We start from the raw sequence: 25,846 nt of genomic DNA, 5'->3' as shown, positions 1-25,846 counted from the left end.
GTTCTTGTTTATTTGGTTTGTTCTTGGTTGACATGCGGTATCGCTATGGCTTTCTTGTTTCCGGATCTGGCAAACAGGAGGGAATGCCCCAGTGCCATCATTCCATGCAGTATTTAGACCAAATGAGGATATGGAATGTAGGCTGGAGCAGGGCCAGAATAAAAATGAACTGTGGTCCAGATTTGGGCCAGATATCGTTTACTTGGTTCGTTTTTGGTGGACATGCAGTAATGCTATGGTTTGCTTGTGGCCTGGATCTGGCAAATGGGAGTGGACCGCCCAAATGCCATCATTCCATGCGGTATGTGGGCCACATGAAAGTGTTGGGTGTGGGCCGGATATGGGCCAAAGCAATTTTACTATCTGGGTTATTTGTTAATCTTTGTGTCTGCAATCTGCATTGAACAAAGGAAAAAAAGCCATTAAAGAGTGTATTTTTACGTTTATTTTTGATCTATGTTTTATTTTCTATAACATCATTCATTCAAACTAATATGACATCTAAAGGTACCATTTAAAAACAGCAAAGTCTTTTAAAATAACAAGTTTATTTTCTGCAGGAGTGATAAAACGTGAATAATACGTAGCTTTAAATGGTTGATAGGCTGTGTTCATATTGTATGTCTCCCATTATTTTTGACTCCCAGTCGGTCACGCTCTATGGTACCTTACATATGATAATACTTGTCATGAACTGTCAGTGTTAAATGTACGATGTACAAGAATCACAATCCCAGGTTTTTGCATAGAAAAACGTTGACAGAATTGTTGTTGCATGATCAGAGCTTTGCACATCTTTGAGATACTGTATGCCAGTGTAAAGTGTGTAAAGTGCAGAAACAGACAGAATAAGGCAGAGATTCACAGAATACATCTATTGCTCTAGTGAAATTAGGATGGGGAGGGAGTTAAGCGGTGCACAGTTAAACAGGAAAGGAAAAGAGGTAGAGAAAGATTGATGAAGGAGAGAGTATGGTGAACGATGGATACGTCGATTAAAAAAAAGAGGAAATTATCAGTTTCAGGAAATAATTATTTTCCCATCGTCTGTAGGGAGGAGATAATGAAGTGAGTTTATCCTAAAATCTAAATCCTCATGATGCTCACACAGAGCTCCGTTCACCTTTGCTGCATCCCCACTGCTAATATAACAGCATTAAAAACACTTAAACCAAAGGCCTCCCTGAGTCTCCAAAGATCAAAGCTGATCATTAATTTAGTAATAACTGGAAAAGTTAGACCCTTTGCAAAACAAACAATAACACTTACATTTCTGACACAGCTATCCTCACTTGAAGCTCACATTGATTGTCATTCTCTCTGTCCTCAGTCCAGCATTTACTTGGCCTGTAGTTATGTTCATGTATTGTCACAGCTTACGCGTCTTCTCTGGATGACCCAGAAAAACATTCATCAGCTACTGAGTCACTGCAGGATGCACACTCTTTGTCTTTGTCCTTGGTTTCTTTTTCTCCACCATCCTGCTCGCTCTTTTCATTTGGGGCCTCATTCACTGTAGCCTCTTCCTTCTTTTCCATCTCCAAGAGTCCTTTCTCATCCTTACTCCATGCCGTGTGCTCTTTGTCCTGCTCCTCTCCATCTGAGCCCACAGATTCCCCTGCTTCCTCCGACAAAGAGTACATCTTTCTAGAAATCTCTCCAGCTCCTGACGTGGCTTCGTTGCTACCCTTGTGGCGTTTCTGGAACAAGCCAAAGTCAGTGAAATCTTTGGGGAAGTTTCTTCTCTGGCTTGACTTTTCACCAGAGCTCTCATCAGAGACCAGATTCAAGAGTCCGTTAGGTAGACCGTTGGAGGCTTCAGGTGGCCTGGGTGAGGCTGTAGAACTGCAGTGCTTGAGGATGGATGTGGTGATTTTGAATCGGTTAAGTTTGCTTTTCAACTGGCTGCTCGGTGGACAGGGAGATACCTTGAGCAAGGCATTGGGGTAAGCAAGACTGGACTCCACTGTGCTGCCACCGGCCTTTCTTTCCCCCTGTAGAGTAGGCTTTCCTGTCTTCACCATGCCCATCACCTCGTAACGAAAACTGGAGATATCTTGTTTCAGCTCCTGAAGGAGCAAAGCAGAAAGTGAGCTCCCTTGTTAAATTAACTAATGCTTTTCGTTGAACTATTAGTGTCAATGGTTGGTACCTGCAGAGCACTCTGCTGAGTTTTTATTCAATTTCAATTTCTAAGTGGACTTTTTTTCACAAAGCATACAAGAACATTTTGATAAGGCAGCTTTTCGGAAGATTCATATCACAGCTGACAAACTGCTAATTGTGGTGTTATAGACTGTCTACTTTATGTTTAAATAAGCCTCATATAGTGATGTAGACCACTGTCTATTTTGTATTTGATAGGCCTTGTAGTGTTGTAGACCGTTGTGTCTATTTTATGTTTATTTTATTCCTGTGTAAGAAAGACATGGTACTGAGACGGTGCACCTGCCTGTCGCTGTCTATCAATGGTGGTGTTGAACTGTTTGTCATTCGATGCACATAGAGCGCAGCTGGCAAACAACACGCTGTTGAATTTTGACAATATTTAAAACAAGATGTTAAGTGACAATATCTGCATGAAGGTGTTATTGTCATGGTGATGTTTGTTTCGGTGCTTGGTTTTGTGTTTGGGGATGTTCTGTGTGTTCTTTTTCCCCCTCCCTCTTTCTGTTTCTCTCCCTGGCAGTGTGTGTGCAGCTGAGGGTGTGGCTGGCTGAGTGGGGCCTTCACTATGAGGCACACCTGGTGCTCATCGCTAATCACTCCTGCCATAAAAGCCTGGTCAAGACACCACTCCTGTGCCAGATTATCCCGTTGCAGTCGGTAACTATGAGTCCCTGATAATTCCCTCGTTCTCCAGAGCTTCTTGTGATTTACACAAGCTTCTTTGAGTTATCCTTTTTTGTTATTTAGAATATGGACTGACCTGAGTATAGTTTTCAGGTGTGCCTCGCCTACAGTCTCCAGTGCTACTGTTTTTCTGGTGCTCAGCCTCAGCAGATCTCCTGGTCAATTTGCCACCTCACCTGCAATGCAGCCAGCCCTCAGCCACCACCTCCAGCCTCTTGCCTTTTTTCATTGAGACATTATTCTTTCAATAAACACCCCAAGAACTGTCCTTGCCTCTGTCTCTGCATTTTGGGATCCAAACACCAAAACTTAAAACGTAAGTTATACTTGAAATTTTTTTATTTTTAATTCTTTATATTTTTTTGTTACTGACAAACCAAGATGCCAGATCTTCGTACCAAACTTATTTTTTTGGCCACTTGGGGACAGCAGAAACAAGCTGTAAACACAACACTGACATACAGTACCATCACCTTTTATATGGTATATGGCGAACTTATTAGCAAACTGTTGCCTATTTACACATCCAGCAACATGGAGCTACATGGAGCAACATTAGCATTCATTTGGTGTGTGGAATGCAAGTCCTTGACTCACTCCTTTTAGCTCTGTTTTTGGTCTCAACCATCTTGTCAGAAAAATATCTGGCTCTTTGACAGCCAAATGCTCCACTGTGTTAACCAGCTAGTCACTTTGTCTGTTTCGTACGAAGCTGACAGTGGGTTTTTAGAGCTTTTTCACTGAAAACAGCTGCCTGCTATGACCAAAACGACACTATGAAAGCATAGAGAGTGAACCTAAACAAAGGTTATGATATTGTAACTCTAGTTCTCTAAGCATAGGTTCTGCCCTCTACTGGACTCTACTGGTTTTGTGTCCAGTAGAGGGCGGAGCCTGTGTGAGATAGAACAGTAAAGTTGTGGGCCCAAATACCAAAACAATGAGCTAAAAGAAGCTACAAAGCAACTCCTTTGTACATACACATGTAATCCATTGTTAATATAGAAATATTGATTACAGCAGCTTTAATTCTTACTATTTCTCTGTTGGAAACAAGCCTACCTTAAAGTTCTCTTCAGTCAGGCCTTCCTCTGTCTTGGCATCTCTGATCATGGCAGCCACATAACGTTTCACCAAGTTTCTCAGTACCTCCTATGTCAGTGGAAAAAAAATGCCACAAACAGGGCAGCCTTTGAGGACAATAACCTTTTGTAACACTGAAACAAAGTGTCGCCTCAATACCATACTCACAGTCAATCAGTCAGGAAGAAGATAACACATATATCAACAAAAGAAAACACATTTAAAGCTACATCTCCTGTAGTAATACTACAATAGCCCCGCAACAACAGAGATGAACATTCCACTGAGCATAATTGTCAGACTGGATGAGACACCGCAAAAGTATTCTATTGACAGACTGAAATTGAAAATTTAGAAAGCCAGTCGAAGAGCAGAATGTTGATGATCCGTCACTTACGTGCTCGCACACACACACACACACACACACACACACACACACACACACACACACACACGCACACACACTTGCTTTGAAAGAGACTACATCTACCTGATACTGATGGTTTATCCTCAGGTTCTCTGCTGCTCGCCTCTGCACAGACATCGGACGCCAGAGAGGTTAAGTTAGAGGTAGAGTGGGAAATGGGAGAAAAAAACAAAACATAGTTAGTATTTCTTCACAGTAAGACCCATTTGTATTTCTAAACTTTATAGTTTGTGTGTCACTACATGTGGCCCCACAGTGTTGCATCACACAAAAAGTAAAAAAACCTCTGCTCTAAAATGAGATTTCTATCATCTGAAAAATGTATTCTACTCTGCAACTAACAATTCTTCTCATTATTGATTAATCTGCCAGTTATTGTCTCAATTGATTGATGTAAAATAGTGAAAAATGTCCATGGTGGTGTCTTGAAAATCCTTATTTATCCGACCATTAGTCCAAAACCCAAAGATATTCAGTTTATTATCATAAATGATAGAGAAAAGCAAATCCTCACATTTGAGAAGCAGATAATGTTTGGAATTCTATTCTTTACAGTAACTGAAATGAATAATCAATTATCATAAAAGCTGCTAATTAATTCAGTTCTACCGCTCTTACAAAATGACTGGCTGCACTAATTAGAGAATATCATGCTGGGGTATTGTGTTTAGGTTGACAAAATGAAAAAGCACTTCTCTAGACCTTGATTATGAATATGCTTTTAGTACAAATCTCTACTCACACTCCTGTTTCAGAGGTTCACTCCTCAATCTTCTTTCTGTCTGTGTGAAACAAATAAAACATAAAAGTTTTGACATCAGACTTACCCCAAGTGTTCCAAAGGTTTCAGGGCGCTTGGATTTCGTCCTCTTGCAGATTTGCTTCTTAATCCAGCACATGAGGTACCAAAATGACTTGGGGCTGGGAATGATGTTGAACGGGGCTGGAAGGGTGGCCCCTTCTTCAAAGTAACTCATCCACAACTTTGTCCTGGCAAACTTCCACTCAATGTCTGCATGATCCTGAAATCAAGGTTAGGGCACATTAGAAAAGTAGAGTTTGTGTTGTATAGACACATTATCTATTGGCTTTTTGTTTGCAGTATATTTGGTCTGTGCTCACAGCAATGTGCTGGTAGGAGTTGTTCATCATGGCTATGAGCATGTTGAGGAGCACTACAAGTGAGATGATGTTGTAGGTGCCGAACATGGTGGCGCCAACAAACTCAGTGAATTGATGGTCTGCGTCCACGTTGGTCACATACAGATTGATCAGACCAAAAATAGACCAGAAGAGAGACTGCAGGGTCTCAAATAACCTGCCAGGGGAAGAGAAATGTTGTAAAATTGTCTATAAGTTACTCATATAAATATGATGTGTTGTCACTGTTGAGTGAAATTTTTGTCAATTGACAGATGGAATGAAATGAACTTCAGCTAAAACATAAATTTTAGTCATAGTAACTAAAAATGTTTTAAAAGTTTTCACACATTTTGCGACCAGTAACAGCAATATATATTTGTTTCTGTGCTGTTCCAATTTCACACCACCACACAGCTACATTCCACATGCAAGTTAAGATTCATGTGAACTCACGTGGAGAAAGCGTTATTCTGCTCCACACATCGGATGCCCTTGCATTTGCCCTTCTCATCTGACATCTTGGTCTCATAGTAAAAGTACAGCTGGTTCAGCCCATTAGCAAATGCCAGCAGGACCTGGAGAAAGACAGTGTGTGCATAGTGGATGCAATTATTTAAGCCATATTTACTGCGTATGTGTTTATATTCCCTGCCTGTGTGCTGTTATTTGTGTGTTTACCAGACAATAGATGAAGAGGAACTTCAAGATATCTAGAAGCATTCTCCCAAGAGAGATCTGCAGTGGCCCCAGGTGAGAGTTGGCTGTGAACAGCGAGATGAGGCGCAGGGAGCTGAAAATGTTGGCTATGGCAAACACTGCCTCAGCTACTAGTGTTGGGTGCCACATCTCCCACTGGTTCCTGGGTTTACTGCCACTGTACTGAAGAGGACAAAGGATGGGGAACAGATAAAGTGAGAACACACTACAAATGTCTATTCTAGTGCCATTCATAGATTACTGGTTACCTTAGTGTAGGCTACAATCTTGAGGGAGATGGTGGCAAGGTATAGAGAGTTCATGACAAAGTCCATCAGGTTCCACCAATCGTGGACATAGTCTTGGAAACCACCATCCCACATCTGCTTGATCTCTGCCCAGATGAATCCTAGAAATAAAGAGATTGTCTGATCATGTGCTCAATCAATAACCTTAAACCACTGACACAGAAAATACCTTCTGGCAGCTATTTGAGAGTTCCAGTAAATAAATTCATAAATCCAACAACATCTAAAGGAGATAACATGATCTTTCAGAAATGAAGTTGTGTAAAATGACTACAAACAAACTTTTAAAAAATGGGTGATGAGTTGAACATCTCCTCTTTTTGCCTATGGTGTTATTTTCATACATCAAGACGACTAATCATGCCAACCAATCACTAATCATATTTTCACTTAACCAGTCTTATCTATCTCAGCACCCTTTGTCCTAACTCACCCAGCACCCAGGGCAGGATCATCCACTCCACAGTGGTTGGTGCGGGGCCTTGCCTGTCCTGCCTGTCCTGCTCTGTGGTGACAATGTGCTGCGAGGCGAGGAGTAGCAGGAAGAGAAAGGTCAGGTAGGATGCAGTGTGGCATATGAACTTGATGAAAGGCTTGCGGATGAAGAGGCCGTAGCGACTCTTAGGGACGATGAGGTAGCACAGAGCAAACAAGGGGTAGAGGAGGCCGATGAAGACACAGGTGAAGAACTTCCCTGCCCAATGGCGCCGTCTCCAGCCGGGGAACTCATCATACCAGCGGGACGCCAACAGCTGCTGGCAGTTTGGCTGCGCTACAAACTTGAAGAAATAAGAAAAAAGAGGGGGGAGTTGTACTTTGCATTTGTTTGATCCTCTTATACACTCATCTAAGGTACAATTCCAACAAGTTAGCACGCTGGGAAACAACAACCTGAGGCTATTTAATGGCATAACGCAGAACATGATGCCCTAGTGACCACACACACCTGCAGCTTAGAGCAAACACAAACGTAGCAGGAAGATGTGTGGGCAATTACATGAATATAAGGATCAGGTAATGGCAAAACTTCACAGGCAGTGAAGTCATTAAAAAGGATCATTTAATTCTTTCACAATATCAAAACTTCAAGAGAAGATTTTACTACATATATGATAAGTACATGTTTTCAAGAAACTGGAGAAACATGTTTTTTAGATGATTGCATTGCATTTTTTTGTTGATTTTCTTGAGATAATAAAGTACTTCTTTCTGAGATGCCTGGATATGATGGGACCTTCATCTGAAGCTGAAATCACACACAAGATTGATTTAACATTTTTGTAACATAAATCAGCATGTGGGAAATATTTTGTCCTCTTTTCTTTTGCTTGATGTTTTGTGTTGCTGTGTGATCAATACCTTATGTGGAAAAAAAATCCCAAGGCAATTTTTTCCAAAGTTAATGCCATGCACCTCTTGGTAACAGAGTACAGTTTTAAAATAGTCAGTGAGGCCAAAATATCAATGCATCAAAACCGCAGCTGTGCTGTGGGACTGCCTCAGCCAAATGGACTGAAGCTACATCAACGCCATTCATCTGGTGACAATCTAGAGCTGTCTGGGATACATTCCTGTTACAAAAAGAAAAAATATAACTCATAAAAATAACTCATATAAATGAATCTAACAACATGGGCACACATGCAAACACACTTACGCAAGCACATAAAATGTTGTGAAATATCACGTTGAGCCACTATATCAGAGTCAAAGTGTCGACCGGCACCGGTGGGTGCCAATTCACCAACTCTGCAGTCTTGTTACCATGGGAACCAGAGATCCTGTGAGTTGGAGTGTGAGGTGGCTCATGTTTCCATATATCAACGACAGTATTAACTAAAAACTTGAGAGGAAATGCATACAGGGAATAGACATGGCTGAGTGGAGAAGAGGAATACCCTTTCTTTTTCCAAATGAGAGAGACTTCTGAGCATGAACCTTATTATAGACAAAATATCTAACCTCATTAAGTTGTACCGAAAGACTGAAGCAGACCCGTGGGTGCAGGCTTAGTCTTGTAATGAAGTACTTTAGAAAGCTCAGAAAATAATGAAATAAAAATGTGCCATTGTTTTAAATTCAGCAGCAGCAGCTATAAATTTATTCTGTCTATTTAAAGAAAGTTTCAATCCCTTTTATCACAACTGTTTTGTAGCAGGTATTTGGACTTTTGGGGCACAAGTGAGTGTCCAATTCACAAAGATGACATGGAATTAATAATTAATTTGGTGTACTGGAAGTAACAAAATTTTTAGCTTACATCTTTCACTGCTTGTCAGAGTATTATTCCTCATTAATCACAGTAAGCAAGAGGTACTTGAGCTGCCTGATGTCTTCCCTTAATCAGCATGATATATCAAACACAGAGAGTGATGCTAATGAGGTCAATTAAGCTATTTAATGTTATAATTAGGAAATGTATCCACGTTAATTTACTTGTCATAGCACATGGACTGTAGTAATATAGTTACTTTCCAAACCCAAATCAGTTAATTTATAGGGGAAATCTTTGGTCTAAGTAAAAATGTTGTATTTACTGATTTTATTCACACTCATGTTTTAGATGTTTTAGCAGGTTATATAGAGTAAGAAAAAAACAGCTAAACAATTTACGTTAATAAATATACATTAATAAATTGCTGAACATATACAGAAATATATTGGCTTCAATGGCAGGAGAAAATGACAGAGGCTAAAATACTTAATTTCCTTTATTTAACACCAACCTACATAAAACAAATCTGCTAAATACCCCATTTTGAATCCCCACTTTCAATTTCCTTGACTGTAACTTCTATTTACTACACAAAAATACTTTTCTACAAAGTTTTCTTTCTATTTCTGTTTCCTGAATGAGAAGGTTCAAACATGTCCACCACCTGTGTTATGGCACCCTCCCTTCCACTGTCACAATCACTTACATAAAGTGGTAAATTGTCATATTTGCCTTAGGTGGCTTGTCCACACAAGCACAACTCAAGCAGAATCCCTCCTGGTCTCAAGTCCAATCAGGGAAGTATCCACTCTGCACTCAACTGTCCAGAAGTGCTAGGAAAGTGCTCATCACTGAGTGACAGGTGAGGATGCTTTCTTGCTCTGTGAAGACACATTCCCCTGCAGCTTTCCAAAAACATAAAAAGGTTTGCTGAAATTCTTCTCCACTTTCACAGACACACACTGACAATCACACAACTTTCAAATGCTTATGTTTTTGCTTGGGTAACAGTTGAAATACAGATGAATACTGAGTGGCTGTGAAAACCATAGTTTTTTTCACAAGTATAAATTGATTATTTCAAATATTTTTCAGAGGAAGAATAAAGTTCTCTCCATATAACAGTCTCCATAACACTTTTTCATTCTTGAAAGGCCATAAATTTACACTTTTGCTGGTTTTTGTGGCCAAAATCTGCCAAAATTATCTGCACAATCTGATCATCTTTGCTTGCAGGGACATTCACATAGAAAGGGTATCCATTCTGAGTATTTCCACAGTGTAAATTTATGATTTGGTTTTCAATCTGTGGTGTTATCCTGCATTATTATTGCATTGCATGTATATAGAAACACTGCAAGATATCTAACACAAGTTCACTTATTCCTGTAATTTCTTGGAACAAGTGAAAAAAATGGGCAATAGTGTGATATTGTTGTTGTATGAAAACTACAATTTTAAGGCTGAAAATTGCTGAGCATTGAAGAATGATTTGTGAAAACAGGTAATTGTTGCAGTGGAATGCTGAAACAAGAACTAATGGTGCTTTACTCCAGACATAACACTTATCATCCTTGTTTAATTGACACATTAAAAACAACTTGAAATAATGAATTGCAGTTGTTATGAGATATCACAAGGGGGCAATGTCAAACTACAGCATGTAAAATTGATAGGTTTCCCTTGGTGCCTCTGAGAATTTCAAATATTTAAGAGACAGTCTGTTTTCACTCACACTTTGAATCTTCAATGTACTCACCTACATTTATACAAACATATCGGTATAAAAGAGAGTAATCCACTGTTGATACTCAGAGTGGTAAAGGGGATAATGTGTTGTTGATAATATTTATCTGATTTAGCCTCCCGCTGTATGCGCAGACTTCTCTGTTAGCTCAGCTCTTTAAACGGGAGGCCTGTGGAGATTTCTCTTCAGGGCCATTATAAATTGCCTTTCTAAACCCTGGGAGCACAGCGGCTGCAAAGCCGGAAAACACACACAGATGCAAGAATAAATACAAAGACATGAACGAGTGTGCACACACACACACACTTACACACATAAGAGGGTTAACGTGAGAACTGTCTTTCAGTGTTCAGCTGGGTCAAAAACATGCTCCTCATGACGCACCACTCATCAACAGCCAGCTCTATTAAAAAAAAAAAAAAATCACACATTCCATCTAAGTGTCCACTTAGCCCACAATGCCTTGCAGGGAGCAAAACCCTGTCTGGTTTAAAGATTATCTGTCACAAGCACAAAGCAATCCCTATAAATACCTCTGTATGCGTGTGTGCGCGAACATTTACACTGTACAGATGTCATTGTGCTTTCTCAAGAGACTGCAGCAAAATGTCAAATTCTCATTTGCATGTCAAATCTTAAAACTTGTGTAATACTTCACACATTTCATCTCTCCTTTCTTCAAATCAAGTAATAGTTTACTTAGGATTGTCTGAAAAATCCCACAAATGCCACACAAACACCAAATAAGGTGTTTGTGTGGCATTTTATATTTAACTGTAATAATTTAATTTATTTAATTTCACATAGCTCCCTTCACAAGACTACTGTGCCTCTACACGCACTACAAAACTACAACCAGCAGCTACATAACTTCATTACCACACACTCTGCAAACAATCAATCCAGTAAATCAAGCCTGCTTTGTCTGAAGTGAGTCTGTGATGATTTATGAGTCCCATGAATGTATTTCTCTTAAAACAAGTAAAAAACTCGAAACTAGAAATGAGAGTTTGAAAACAAAAAACAAGAAAAAATTTGCCCTTATCTTGGGAAAATAAGACTTAAAGGACATAGTTAGGGACAAACATGACTGAAGAGGGTTTTTTTTTGCAGTGTATAAGTTCACATTAATCAATCACTCTTTAATACCTTCTCACAACACACACACACCCCTCTACCGCCAACGCAACAGAATGAGCGTTTCCAGCAGAATAACTTTACCTTGAAATGACTGCTAACAAGTCTAGTTGGCTGGGACATTTATCATTTGAAAAGGGCAGCTGGGTGGATTGTTACGCACATCACACTGTCCTCCATCAAAGTCCAAGTGCGATCGAAGGGTATTATAGATAGCATGCAGGAGAAGGGCATACTGGGACAACTCCTGGATAATTAAAACACTCCTGTGGAGAGGAGATGAGTGGTGGGACGGTTGTAGCAGAGGTTGTTTAGAGTGTGTGTGTGTACAATGAAAGATTTACTGCCAACAATAGACAGGTTGGGTAAGATAACTGGGACTGTCCATCATCATGTCCACCTGTGCACTTGCATTACTCCCAATTGTCCTTTTGTGACTCAACATGCTCATGCTCTGCCAATCTGTGTCTCTTGATGTGCAAGAACTGTATGGATGAAGGAGAAAGCCATGTCATAAATCGAGACACCTACAAAAGTGCATCTGCTCTGACAGCCAGGCAGAGCTCCCAGCAAAAGACAGCTGAATGAATTATAAGTGGCTCTTGGGAGTAATGTGTCTGCTTCCTCATCATTTCTGCTTCACTTTTATATTCAGTGGAACAATTCTGCGGTGTAATATCTATTTAACCCTTTGCCTGAGGACGCTTTCACCCTCCATATCTTAACAACTTTATCAAAAACCAGGATTCCTGCAACTTCCATTCAACCCAGAAAAACACAGCTCTTGCATCAGTTATATGATTCTCTGATAGTTTTCTTTTGACCAGCTAAATATATAGTAAAAGTAGATAATTGTAGAGAGATTACAGCCATAACTAAGAAATTACTCATCAGTTACACTGAGTTCAACATCTACATTCGAAGAAGAAATGCTACACAAATTAGAGACAAACTCTATTAACCATCCTAGACAGCCATGGTGTATACAACATTAATATGCACCTTTAAATTAGCTTTTTTGCATACTAATTGTTCATGGCTCTACCCACTGAAAGAATCACACAATTTATCACACAATAGAAACAAAACCATGAAATCAGTGGACTGTAGAAGGGAGTGTTGCTGTGGCGTTATCAGGTTTGAGCCATTTTCCTTCATAATTATTTGTGTGTTTAAAATGCAATTCATGTCCCACAAAGCTGCTGGATGAAACAGCTCAATTTACTCTCTAGGGAACTGAAACTGGACTGTGAAAGTAATTAACACTTAATTATCACCTGCTTTTCCAGTGCATTAAGAACAGATATACAGTATATGTTCAGCAATAAACATTACAGACTATAGAGTATGTATGTTTAAACCAGTGGCACTGAACTCCAGCAACAGCTTCCAAAACATAAGAACCATTAATCATATCTATCACATTTATCATTTAATTTTTACCTTAATTCCTAAAAATGAAACACATTGGTTCAAATCTGATCAAATCTGTCATCTGTGTGACCTGCCAGAAAACAGATAAGGTCCTATCCAAACCAGTGTCTGGCATCGATGAAAAAGAACCAGATGCTAATCCAATGTCATTACACCAGTTCATCTTGGCTGGCAGTGGCACCTCTGAGAGGACATTTAGTCTTGGCTTGGTACAGCAAAAACTTGAGGCTTGGCAGTCCTCCACCAGACAACATACAGTACAGTGGGTGTTGCCTGGGGCAGGTGGCATTGAAATCTAATAACAAGCTGAAGATAATGTAGTAAACAATAGCAGAGAGATGAAAAAAAGGATATGGGAGAAGAATCAAGGAGAAATATGGAAAACGAGATATGATTTCTTATATATTATGAGTGTGTTATAACTAAAGCTGCAACGATTAGTCGGTTAATCAATTAGTTGATCAACAGAAAATTAATCACCGACTAATTTGATAATTGATTCATTGTTTTGAGTCATTTTAAAAGAAAAAAATGCCCAAATTCTCTGCTCCAAGCTTATCAAATGTGAATATTTTCTGCTTTCTTTAGTTTTCTTAAATAGTAAACTGAGTATCTTTGGGGAAAAAACAAGACATTTGAGGACGTCGCCTTGAGCTTTGGGAAACATTGATGACACTTTATAGACCAAACAAGTAACCAATTAATTGAGAAAATAATCAACAAATTAATCAATAATGAAAATAATCGTTAGTTGCAGCCCTTGTTTTAACTGTGATATAATGGCAGCGTGAAAATCAAATTAACTTCAGATTTCAAACTGCAGCACTCATTCACTCACACTGCCAATCTTTTCACAGCTTTTGCCATCCGATCCACCCAGAAAGCTATTTATTAGTCAGTAATCATAAGCTGAATACCTTAGACTTTATGCTTTTAGGCTTATGAATGATCAATATTAACATTATGCTCTAATATGCATCATGCTTACCTCTTTTTGGTGGTACTTGATAGCTAGTTTGAGTCTTGCCAGGTCATTGATGCCCTCTTCCTCCAATAAGTTGATGTCATCTCTGTAGTTGAGGATCATCTCCAGCTCTCTGGAACTCCTTGTCTGGTCCAGGAGGTCCTTGGCAAACTGTTTGCACTGCTGAGACAGCTCCTCGTATTCTGATTTGAACTCGTTCTCTACCTGAAAGATTAAGATTGAGTGTATACAGAATACAGATATCACCAAATGTTCTGGAGGAGGAGACTGGCAGCTGGAATCTAAGTCAAAGAAAATCTCAGGCTACAAGTATGTCTAGAAAGTGGTACTGTTGAATCAAATTTTGCCTCTGGGTGTTTTTGCATCATGATGCTGTTTCAAACTGTTTACTTGTTTTCAATTGCTTTTCATCTCATATTCCAGACCGATAGAGATGTTTTCATCTCCAAATAAAACGGGAAGAGTGCAGTGCAAACAATGTTAAACTGAAGTACATGTAAAATGTATTTAATTAGTCTCGGGTAACAGCAAAACCACAGAGAATAATACAGTGTGATGAAAAGTGCATCTGTTAGGAAATGTTTCTATTTTGATTCAATTAAAGCATCTGAAATATTCTCATTTTGATTAATTATTGTATTTAGTTTTACTAGAAAGGTTCAGTGAAATAAGGAATCTCAGGTTTTATAAATTTAAGCTGGAAATATCATGAACTGGAGCAGGCCAGGATCCAGTTTTTGTCATTACATCTGTAAATTTTCATAGCTGACCCCCATGTATTTTTCATTACGAAATGACATTTAGCAAGAGCAATTTATATTCATACTGAAATGCCCGCCTAATAAATTGACAGGCCATTGAATATCACATAATGGTATAATGAAAGCTCACACAGGGCGCAGAGGTTAATTAATGCGACATACAGCTAATATTCCAGCTCTTTAAAATCAAATCGTTCCAAATGATGTTTCAGTTCCACTATTAGCTGGCTCTCTCGTCCTCACCTTGCTGAGCTCCTGCAGCTCCCAGCTGAGCCTGAACGCAGTGAGGAAGGGGTCTTCACTGGAAAGCGCAATTAGTGATGGACTCGACAGCGCTTTGTAGATGTTGAGGCGTGAGCGCGAGTGCCGCAGGCTGTCAACGTCTGAACTAGACACACACTCCACACAGTTACAGCGCACCTGCAACATCAAACAAACCATGGACACATTTTAATGAGGCTCGTCCATGTTTAGTAATAGATCATGCTCCGGTCTAGTGATGCAGGCACTATGTCTATTATGTCAAGTAAATAATGTGTCATGTCTGGGTATATTATTTAGCATTATTTATCTAGTACTCAGACCAGTTGACCCAGTCAGGGTTTTGACCATAAATGATCAGTATATTTAAACCTTTTATTGAAGATTTTTGGCTTATAGATTTTAAAAAAGAAGCATTTTGATGTTTCTCAACTAATCATAATATAAAAAACTCATGCGCTTACAAACATTACTGATGTAAACAAACCTTGAACAGCATCAGAAAACATTAATATCTTAAATGTTGTTGTTGTCTTTTATATTATTTGATTGTGCATTTAATAAATAAGATCTTATGTCAAACACTTTATAGTATGTATGCATACCATAATATTACACTTTCTACACTTTCAAAACCCCACTGGATAATGTCAAAAATGCACCGTAATCAAGCTACAAAAAATGCTTGAACTTCTTCCCTGAACAATTGTTGACATTTTAGGATTTTGCTAACAGCAAAACACAAATGCAATTGACACCACAAATCAGCTCAACCCACCTCATGTGGCTGCGGCATAGACACGCCTTTCTGCACCAACAGCTTGATAATTTCATAGTTGTTGGTGTGTGCAGCGAGGATGATGGGAGTGATGTCAGGGGTGAAGTCAGAGAACTGCTTGTCCAATAAGATTGGAGGAACCTTTCAGGGAAGACAAGAGAACAAGAACTTCAATCACATGTGTATTGAATGAAGCTCTAGAAGGAGGACATTTGGCCTTGGCCTTGTGATATATTGCTGTCATTTTCCCCCTTCTGTCGGCTTAAACTGGCATGCTCAGAGTACAGTAGAAGTAATTGGTTTGGTTAAGCACAGAGCCTCAGAGTGCAGTTCACAGGTCTCTTACAGTGGAGTAAAATGGAACAACCAGGATCAAGAAAACAGTCATTGGGGCTTTTGGCAGCTGCAGTGAAAACTGTTCAAATACCATTGAGAAATTACATCCTTGGTCAAAGTCGTACACAAGATACCATTCCTATCAAGGCTGTTGCAAAGGCTACAGGCCACGGTGTAGTAGAAGCATTAGTATTTCACGTATTTCAGAGAGAATCATTATGCTCAGAGAGAAACTCATTCCACCTATCCCCCTTATCATCCACACCAGCTAAGCCGTTTTGCTATTCCCATGTCAGTCAGTAGGAACACACGGCTGCGGGCTGCAGGGGAATAAGATGGCCCTTTTCACTTCTTTTAATTGAAGGCCTATTATCTGATTCTGTGGTGAAGGAGAGAGGGGGAGGAGAGAGAGAAGATAGTCAGAGAATGGTTAGAGGATAAACATGCGATAGGTAAGGGCACATTTACCAGCTTGACACAGAATGAAGACAGAAGGGAATGAAGAGCTCTAGTTCTAGTAAGAGAGTTTAACTAAGACTAATGTTGAAGATAGGAGAAACCAGTAGTTTGAAGGAAGAGGCCGTCTATATATACTCATAGACTAAACTGACTCACACACATAAAAATTGTCATACTCATCCAAATGCTTCATATCAAAATTGACTATTACTTTAAGGGACAGACATAAATCTCAATATCTTAATATACTGAACAAAACAAACACACAATATGCTGATATTGATCTCTCAGAGGTAACCGAGTGTTCTCATTCAGTAGCACAAAAAATCTGTAAGCAGCATGAAGCTTTCCAGTGGCAGTTTTCTACATGAGAAGACATAAGTGACAGTAAAACACAGTGACAGGCCGACAACGAATGTGACAAGGGACACATGAGAAACACTCCACTTGAGTGCTTTAAATCTGCAGTGCGGAACTTTTACATATAAATGGACGTCCGTTACATTCAAGCTCTTGCCAAATGAGTTCACACAATGCTGATGAAGCCTATCACCACCAGATAAATCTATCTGTATTTCACAGGAGTTTTTAATCTGGTGTTGGGTTTGACATTCCAGCACTGGCCGGATGAGTGCATATTGTTAGCTCTCTGCTAACTTGAATGGGGATAAAATGATTTAATCATACGACTCTTCTAGACTTTCTAAATGTTATCGGACTGAAGGGATCAAATTATGATAGTGAAATGAATCTTTTCACAGGGGTTATGAGGTGCTCAAAACAATTTATGCACGTTTTACAGCTGCAAACGTAGCGACGGAGTAGGCTACAGTAGAGCCTATGGTGCAAGCACGCGTCGACAGTGTTTTTGTAATTACTGTCACTGCCAGAAGGGGGACACAAAAGCCCCACGTTCCAGCTTTAATGTGAGTTGCACGATAACTGGGTTTGCGGCACAGTTTCCAACGCATCTGTCTTTGATTCTTATGACGCAGGAGATATTCCTTACATGTGTGTAATAACAATAAGGAGCTGAAATAAAATCACATCGGAAAGCATGAAAATAAAAATTACTGATAATTCAACTGGTTGGTGTGGTCGCTCTCTGGTGTGTTTTAGCGATGTTAATATCTTACAAAGCTCCATATGTAGTTTTCATTGTATTCTAAAAAATGCCTAAAAGAGAAAAACAGTAGATGTGAATGCGGTGTACAAGTCACATTTAAGACAAGCTCTGATATTTACTGTACTGTAGCTTTTTATAACTGAAATAATATCAGTGAAACTCTGTTACTGTACCACTACTCTACTGAACTAAAAATAAAGAATTGTTATCACGTTTTTGATATAGATATTAATTACCTGTATAGATTACTCTCAACTCCAACGAGTAGCATAAAGCCATATCTGAGAGTCGTCATATTTCGCAGAGGAGGGTGATCTAATAAGCTATATACTCTGTTTTCTATGTGGGAGGAGGAGGGACATCAAATAATCTACATCAAACATCCTTGGCCTGTGCCCAGGCACGGAGCAGGAGGAGTGCAGGCTGGTAGATGTGAAGTTGTGATAAAAGTAGAGAAAAGCAATGAAATTATAGCCCACTCGTCCGTGTAATACATATTTGTTGCACACATTAGAGGCATTCACCATGCGCATATTGATTAAAAATGCAACATTAGCATCTGCCGGGTGTGAGACTTCACAGTGTGTTGTGCTTTTGTTTTCAGTGTGGTCTTTTTTAAGCCTACACACTGCTTTTCACCTGTCATCCTACACAATCACAAACGTTTAGATGATGACGGTAAAAAATGGGACACTGAGCAGTTTTATATTTGAATGACACTGCAGAAAATAACCTAAACCTCTTTGCTAATGTTTACATTACATTGTGCTGTTATATGTATATGTAGGTCTGAAGGAGAGGGATTCCCTTCCATAACTGTCTTTATGAGCACATGCTATGCAGGTTTCACAGTAACCCAGAAAACAAGGAGCAAAATGGACTATGGGAAAAAGATTGACAAAAAAGAAAAAACAACAACAAAACACCCCGGAAGGCCTTTTTAATTGAGAAACACAGTGAGCTACAGCTTTTGCGCCTCTGACAGATGCATATCTACACTCAGAGGATAATACATGAGGCTGTTTAAAGAGCTGATATCCAGTGCGCTCCTCTGCGGAAAACAAATAAGCCACAACACTTGTGAGATTATTTCGAACACATCATTCTGACAGCCAGCAAAATAGAAAGACAAATACGCACAATTCCAGAAAAGCACAAAATGAATCTCCTTATTAATAAGTCTTGGAGAAGACACAGGCAATAGCTAGGATGCACTTTTCCCAGACAGCCTTTTAATATAATCAATGAGCTTCTCTTGGGGAGATTTCGTAGCGCCAGAATTATCTGTTTTCTAAACCTACTTATGTGATGGGAAGGAGCACTATCTTACGCGGGCATTAAAGAGGTAAAGAGGAAATGTGGCAGCTGATAGATTTCACAGCTGAGGGGTATGGACTGGAAATTTCTGGCCTCTGTATCTCTGTCCTCCCTAAATCCATTTAACAAACAAGCCTGAGTTATCGCTTCATCTTATGCCTCATATCTACAATGCTTGTGCTCCCTTTTTCTGCCTTATGCATTCTTCTTTTTTCCTTTATTTTTAGTTTTTTTCACTATTTTACTTTATTCTATCAGAGCCAAATGCACAGGACACAATGGGAACAGCAAAACATCTGTTCCTGAGTGGTTTATGCTGCATTACTGCTGATAGTGAGAGATTAGAGAGAGAGAGAAAAAGCATGTGAAGCATGTATGTGTGCAGTGTACCGACATGTACATGTGTGGCAGGAACAGAAAAGGAAACTCTCCTTAAGCGGAGGGAAAAGGGGCACCAATCTGAAATTAATTAGAAGGTGTTTGTTTTTGATTACAGTAATTAAAGCACTAAATGGACAGTTTTTATCAACTAGAAGGAGGGATTTGTTTATGAGCAGCAGTGCTGTGTTCTCAAACTAATCAGCATCCTTACAACATTTAACAAAAAAGAATCATGAATACACTATAACTTTGGACAAATATACATGCTATTTTCTCTCATAATCAGTCCCTTCTCCAAATAACAGAAAAAAAGTTTATGAAGACAGCTTTTGCCTTTGTTGTTGCCAACAATACTAGGTCATTATTTTGGATGGCACATAAAGCTCCAGGCAACTGCATGCAGCTTACAAGTTACACAACAAGTACAAGTATTTTACTGGCTAATGCTGCACACTATCATTCAGCTAGATCTGAAATTCCTCTTGGGATTTGGCATGTGAGCCAATGTGCCGATGGCTGCTGTGTACCCTGTTGTTTGGATTGAAAATGACGTGACTTTAGCAATGATCATTGATCAGTTCTCTAGGGTTTGAAACACTATGAGGACAGGGATTTTTGTTATGGGAGCAAAACTGACACAGGTCCCTTCAAAATGCAATAGATTAATTGCTACCAATCTATAAAAATATATATATATATATTGCTGAGGTTTTTCCAAAACACCTAAATGTATGATCATACAGTATAGTTGCAGGAAAAAAGGTTCAAACTAAAATGAAAATTCTTTTGCAGTGAAGGTGAACATCAATAGCCCCAAGTCTCGACAAGTAAGCCCCCAGGCTTGTCAGCTGCATCCTATCTGTGCACTGACACTGGCATGAATAAAGTGCTCTTTATTTGAAACTCCTTCCATTTCCCTCAGTCCCCTCCTCACCTGCATGCCACCACTAGGCTTCTTGTGATTTAGCAGCAGCTCCACAGCCCCCACCACTTCCTTACGGATTGCATGCAGCAGGGCATCGCCGACGTAGACGTTGAAGCTCAGCAAGAGCTCAATGATTTCCAGGTTCTCGTTCTCAATGGCAATCAGCAGAGCTGTGCGGCCGAGAGGGTCGATGCAGTTGATGTTGATCTTGAAGTAGATCTCTGCCTCCTGACAAAATTAGTAGGAAAAGTAATTTTTACAGTCAAAGTCTTCAGAGTTTGGTTCTGTCTTGAGGCTTTGTTTGCAGGACTGATGAGTATCGCATTCTGGTAACCCACTAATATTATCTTTATTAGTAGCAGTTAAGTAGTAGCTTTGGTGACCATATCTGGCATTAGTTGGCTACACTAGCAATACCTTAGGCTAAAGGCCTAAAAAGACAAAATTTGAGCAGCATAATGGAGCTTTTAGACAGAGATTTGCTCTCTAGAAGATTTCTGATGTCTATAGAAGAAAAAATAAGGACAGGACCACTTTGGAAAACTGTTTGCAGCAGTGACACCTTTATCCACCAACTCTGTATGGACAAGCTAGGCATGCAAATTCAAATGGCTTTCACATAATGTCATCTGTACAGAGGACTTAATAAATTGCAGCTTAAGTTAAATTTTTATCAACTGTTTTTTTCCTTGCTTCCTTGCATTGTGTTGTTGACTGCATTGCTATAATGTGATTAACCTTCTCCTTTTTTTAACAACATTTTGGCCATCCTAGGTACTGTGGGACTACCAAACAGCTGGTCTCTTGCAATATTTTGTCTTCTAAGGGTCTGACTCTTGTCAAGGTAAATAAAGGCACCAGATGTTTCTGGAAATGATCATCATGGCTGCACATTAACCACATTTTTTTTCTAAATCAATCCAATTAGATCACACCTTTAGTATCCATCCATCCATCATTTAGAGTTTCAGTGGCTGTATTCATTCATCCACCTACCAAACCAATTATCCATCCATTCACACAAGAGCCACACACCTCGAGAGCCTGTTTGACACTAGCATAGTCCCCCTTCTCTACAGCTCCAAGGTAGGCCTTCTCCAGGGGCGACAGCTCCGACTCAGCCCGTACAATTCTCAGCGGGATGCGGTCCCGGTATGAGGAGCTGTCAGTCCGCCGGTAGTACAGCTGTGACATCTCCCCGGGCTTCAGCTTATCAGCACCCTGCTAACACTGCTACTGCTGCTGCCAGGCTGGAGGAGTTTACACTAGAAGGGACAGGGACAAAGGTGTTACAGGAACAATGCACTTCTTGTTGATATTATCAGCTTCTAGAGGACAGAAAAGATGAAAAAGAGAGAACAAGTGGAAGGGGAAGGAAGTGAACATGAAGCAGATAGTTTACCCCTCGCCATTCATAACACCACCTATGACCTATCTGATACCTGCAACTAGTGAAAAAAGTCTGTAGTATAAAGGAAATTAACAAATTTTAAAACTTTATAAATTGAACATGAGTAAACTGAAACTACTGTTTGATGCAGATAAGCATTGAATGTATTTTTTAGTAGTGAGAGCTTACTGTTTAGTAACTGTTTTAAGTTACTTAGGAGCATTTTGTGCTTTTGCCCTACAAGGGCCTCATATTTTCTCCAAACTGCATGTCTCACATTTTTTTGTTGTTTTTTGAGAAACAACGGATGCACTGAAAGATAAGATATGAAAGACATATCTGAGTAGAAAAACATCTCACATCACTACATTGTTTACTCTGTTGTCTAATCCGATAATTCTATACTAAATCGAGCTCCCGCACAACTTGCTTCACCAAGAGACACCATGATAGCATCAGGCTTGCAGTGTTGCAGCTGAAACGGATGCTTAGATGTTTATTCTTGAGTTGCCAGCAGCTTTAGTTAATGTCATTAGCGATGCTTGCTAATTGATTACAGCAGGTGACTTAGTGGTTGCCTGGTGACAGCAAAAGGATACTTGCGGCACTTTTGCCTGCGCATCTTCTTAAAAACAAGCCCTCACAGTGATACAGTGACAGTCACACTGCGCAGTGTGATCGTCTTCTAACAAGATAATAGTCAAGATCTCTGGAGTCACTTGAAACTGTCAGTAGTGAGATCCCCCAAGTGCACCGTAATAATAAAATACTATTCATGAATAGAAGATGTGCAGTGTTTAAAATAACATTAAAAGTAGTGTTAGTGAACTGTTACTGTGAAATGTTGATCATAAAAATGAGGTAACCCTTTATTTGGATCTGGATTTCCTCACACGGTACAACCATGAATGAACAATAAGTCGACTATCACCACTGAGCAGATGCACAAAAAAAGTTCCTTTAAAAACAAGGGATTAGCTATTTTCATACCTCTTTATATTTAAGATTTACAGTCATAGGGGACTGAGAGGATAGGTGAACAGGGGATGCAGGAGATGGAAAAGGTGAAGAATAAGACAGGTGAGTAATAACATTAAATTTGATAAAATGGGAAAGGGTGTGCGTGGCTAAATATAAACAAGAAAGGAGTTCAAGCAGCAAGTGATTAAGGCTCCCCTCTCTCTCTCTCTCTCTCTTACCACTGTCTCAGGACAACTCATTACTGCTATGTTACTATATCTAATAAATAATGAGTGGATTAGCATGCTCACAGCAGCCCAATTAGTTTATGTGAAAACAGCTTTTACAAATAAAACTATGGACTATTGTTCTCAAATCTCTGTATTTGAGTTATTTTGATATATTTCCAGTTTACATAGTATTTCTTATGTGAGTGAGCATTATTTATTTAAAGCTGGTGATAAGTAATAATGTGATTGTTCAGGATTTTAACTAACAACCCTAATATTCCCACAGCCTGATGTGCTGCAGGAGCAGAGATGTAAGATGGCTGAAATTCAGGCTAATAACACCAAAAGTGAAGGAACAACATCCAATTCACTGCCGGCTGGTGTTTCTCAGCAACATTTCCTTCAAATGATTCAAATGTCATCTCCTCTTACAGTCAAAGGTATCCACTTTACTGCTGTAGAAATGTTCTCCATACCCTTTATTTTCCCTCCATGAAAAAAAAAAAAACTTAATAAAAAGAAAGATTTGCTCCACTGAGAACTTTATCCTTCTGGAGAGCCCTTTTGGTAGCAGATTTTCACACCTCATTTGAGATCCAGGGACTTAGTTTGATAATGCTATGGCCCTTGGTGGAACAATTTCACTTTGAATCAAAAATAGCTCTGAACTGGCCACATGGGGACCCTGCAGTCACCCCCACTGAATTACGTTAATCTTGAGAAGGCAGAGTAAAAAAGCAGGCACTGTACAGAGGAAATGCCTGTACTACAGTAAGGCAGACTCAGTAAAATTATAAGGGTCAATTAAGGACTCGATTTTACTGATACATTTTTTTTTTCCCCACACTTTAGTTTATTTCACTTGTATGTGTGTCTTTGTTGTGATTTTAGGAGTCATTCTTCCAGTATATATTTACAGGGATATTAAGGTCAAAAGAAGTAGTTCTTATTTTACACATGTCACATATCAGGTGACATCACATGCTATATTGGTGATGTCACCTCAGCAAGGTATATGTTTGCTCTAGTCTACGCTTTTAAAGCTGTTGTATCATCCTAAATTCCAATAAACACACACACACACACACTGGGTTGATATTGTGAACTTAATGACACAAAATACAGCAGCTATACTGTAAAGTATGCAGTAACATCAGTAGACTGCAAGAGGATCTGTGGATGGTCTGTTGATATCTTAGTGTGAGGTTATTGAAACACACACATACACTCAGCCTTCTGTGCAGAAGACTCCCTCCTTTCTTTCTTTTGAATTAAAAATAGAAATCGGAGCAGTTTAGTTACACAAAGAGTACAGCACCACAAAAGTGCGTTTGCAGGGAATATGTGGAGCAAAAAAAAATGTCTCCTATTCTAGAAGTTGTATTGATTATACACAGCACGCACAGCATAGAAGAGCTTTCCAGCAGACAGTGCAGCACATTTAGAAAAGCCTGTCATGTGCTTACAATGAGAGAAAAACAACCATAAAATTTTAAGCATTCACTAATTAAAGCCAACAGGTATGTGACTGTGCCATTTGTATTAACTGGCTTCTGCGTATGCTCACAGGTGAGATTTTAACATTTTTATTGATGTGTTTGTGTGTGATAATTGTTCCAGAGAATCACAGGGGTAAACATGAAAATGGCTGTGAAAATGAGAGGACTCTTCTTCGTACCTGCTGGGTTCCTTCTTCAGTTACAAACTGAGGGACCCTCAATGCGCCAGTTTCTAGCATGAATTTTTTTTTATTGAAACAAAAGATGCACATTTTCAAGTACAATGGAGCAAATAACTAACCTTTGGGATGTTGGGCATTGGAACTTCGCTGAGGGAGACTGTTCTTCCTTTGGAAAATATCCCGTCGCCATAAACAAAACAGATGCTTAAAGCTTTAAAAAACAAACAAACAAACAAACAAAGTCAAGTTATTTAATAAAGCGACCCACAAATGTGTAAACTGCAGTGTGGCTCTGCAAGAAGACCCTGCTTGTTAATGTGTTGGCTTATTCCAGTCCGTCTTTCTCTTGGTTTTTTAGTCTAGTCTGCATTCTCCCTTCTCATTTTTAGAGACTTGACAGTACTCCAACTGTACATCCAGACTCGGTTAGTTTTGATCACGACTTCCATTCGGTCATACTTGGGGGGGAAAAAAACGCAGTTCGCCACACACACCGCATTCAGCTCACCGCGCAAGAAATCCTGGAGACGAAATCAAGCAACAACGAAGTTTCCAGGCTGAATTACACCTGGTTCCGCAATTTCCCCCTCGGTGTCCAGGATGTAATTTTTCAACGATGTTCTTGCCCACTCGACTTATCCACCTGTTGGCGGTTGATTAAGGGAAAGGCAGCGCCTCCAGAAATAAACAGAGCAGCCAGATGCCTGGCAGGCAGTCTGCGGAGCGCTGCTGCAGACTGGTCGTGCGCACTTGGAGACGCATTGAACACAGTGGCACCGCAAGAGGGAAAAGATCAAGCAACTCCGCCAGACATGCAGCCGCAGAATCACATTTCTCCTCAAACAAATGAAATTACTTAACGTGCTTACATAACTATAGCTTCACAATCAGCTTTACTTGTCTCAGAATTTTGCTGTATCCAAGCACTGATATCATGAAACACTACGCTATGCAGCAGGTTATTCTATTGTGGGATCATGATCGACAAATGAGGCATTTGCACTGGAAACTAGTGAAAACATATTTTAAAATGACCAGCTGTGATGATGTGTAACTATAATAATTTAATTAATATCCAGTGTTTACCTGTTCACCAACTCAGTCAAGCAGTTCCAATCAAATTGGTTTGTTAAACATAAGATCCCTGTCAAATAAGTCTGTCATCTATCATGAATTTATTCTCTTCAACTGCTTAGATATGTTTACTATAACC

The 25,846-nt window shown here is 39.5% G+C and overlaps 1 protein-coding gene across 2 annotated transcripts; it reads right to left on the bottom strand.

Moving 5' to 3' along the window:
- Nucleotides 1-422: 422 nt before the first annotated feature.
- trpc4a (transient receptor potential cation channel, subfamily C, member 4a) lies at nt 423-25,846 on the bottom strand. Of its 2 annotated transcripts, none has more exons than XM_067608225.1 (16): nt 25,720-25,846; nt 24,753-24,844; nt 21,408-21,637; nt 20,382-20,600; nt 15,829-15,969; nt 15,033-15,209; nt 14,032-14,232; nt 6,944-7,289; nt 6,472-6,611; nt 6,185-6,385; nt 5,960-6,081; nt 5,486-5,681; nt 5,191-5,385; nt 4,427-4,468; nt 3,916-4,005; nt 423-2,069 (listed from the first exon to the last, which is right to left on the bottom strand). In XM_067608225.1, exons 3-16 carry the CDS (start codon nt 21,564-21,566, stop codon nt 1,377-1,379), a joined length of 2,922 nt encoding a protein of 973 aa, XP_067464326.1. In that variant the 5' UTR covers nt 21,567-21,637; nt 24,753-24,844; nt 25,720-25,846; the 3' UTR covers nt 423-1,376. The 2 variants fall into 2 exon arrangements, with proteins under 2 accessions (XP_067464326.1, XP_067464327.1); XM_067608226.1 differs by lacking the exon at nt 25,720-25,846 and adding an exon at nt 25,142-25,425.

This window comes from Thunnus thynnus, chromosome 13, assembly GCF_963924715.1.
Source record: "Thunnus thynnus chromosome 13, fThuThy2.1, whole genome shotgun sequence".
Lineage (NCBI taxonomy): Eukaryota > Metazoa > Chordata > Actinopteri > Scombriformes > Scombridae > Thunnus > Thunnus thynnus.
The sequence above is the reverse complement of the archived record's forward strand: the minus strand, read 5'-3'. Positions and strand labels throughout refer to the sequence as shown.

Excerpts from the sequence above, each read along its gene's own strand:
- trpc4a (XM_067608225.1), bottom strand. The coding sequence starts at position 21,566 with ATGTCACAGCTGTACTACCGGCGGACTGACAGCTCCTCATACCGGGAC. Across the intron at positions 14,233-15,032 it reads AGCTGCAGGAGCTCAGCAAG|GTAGAGAACGAGTTCAAATC; the intron begins GTGAGGACGAGA and ends TTAATCTTTCAG. Across the intron at positions 6,386-6,471 it reads AGATTGTAGCCTACACTAAG|TACAGTGGCAGTAAACCCAG; the intron begins GTAACCAGTAAT and ends TGTCCTCTTCAG.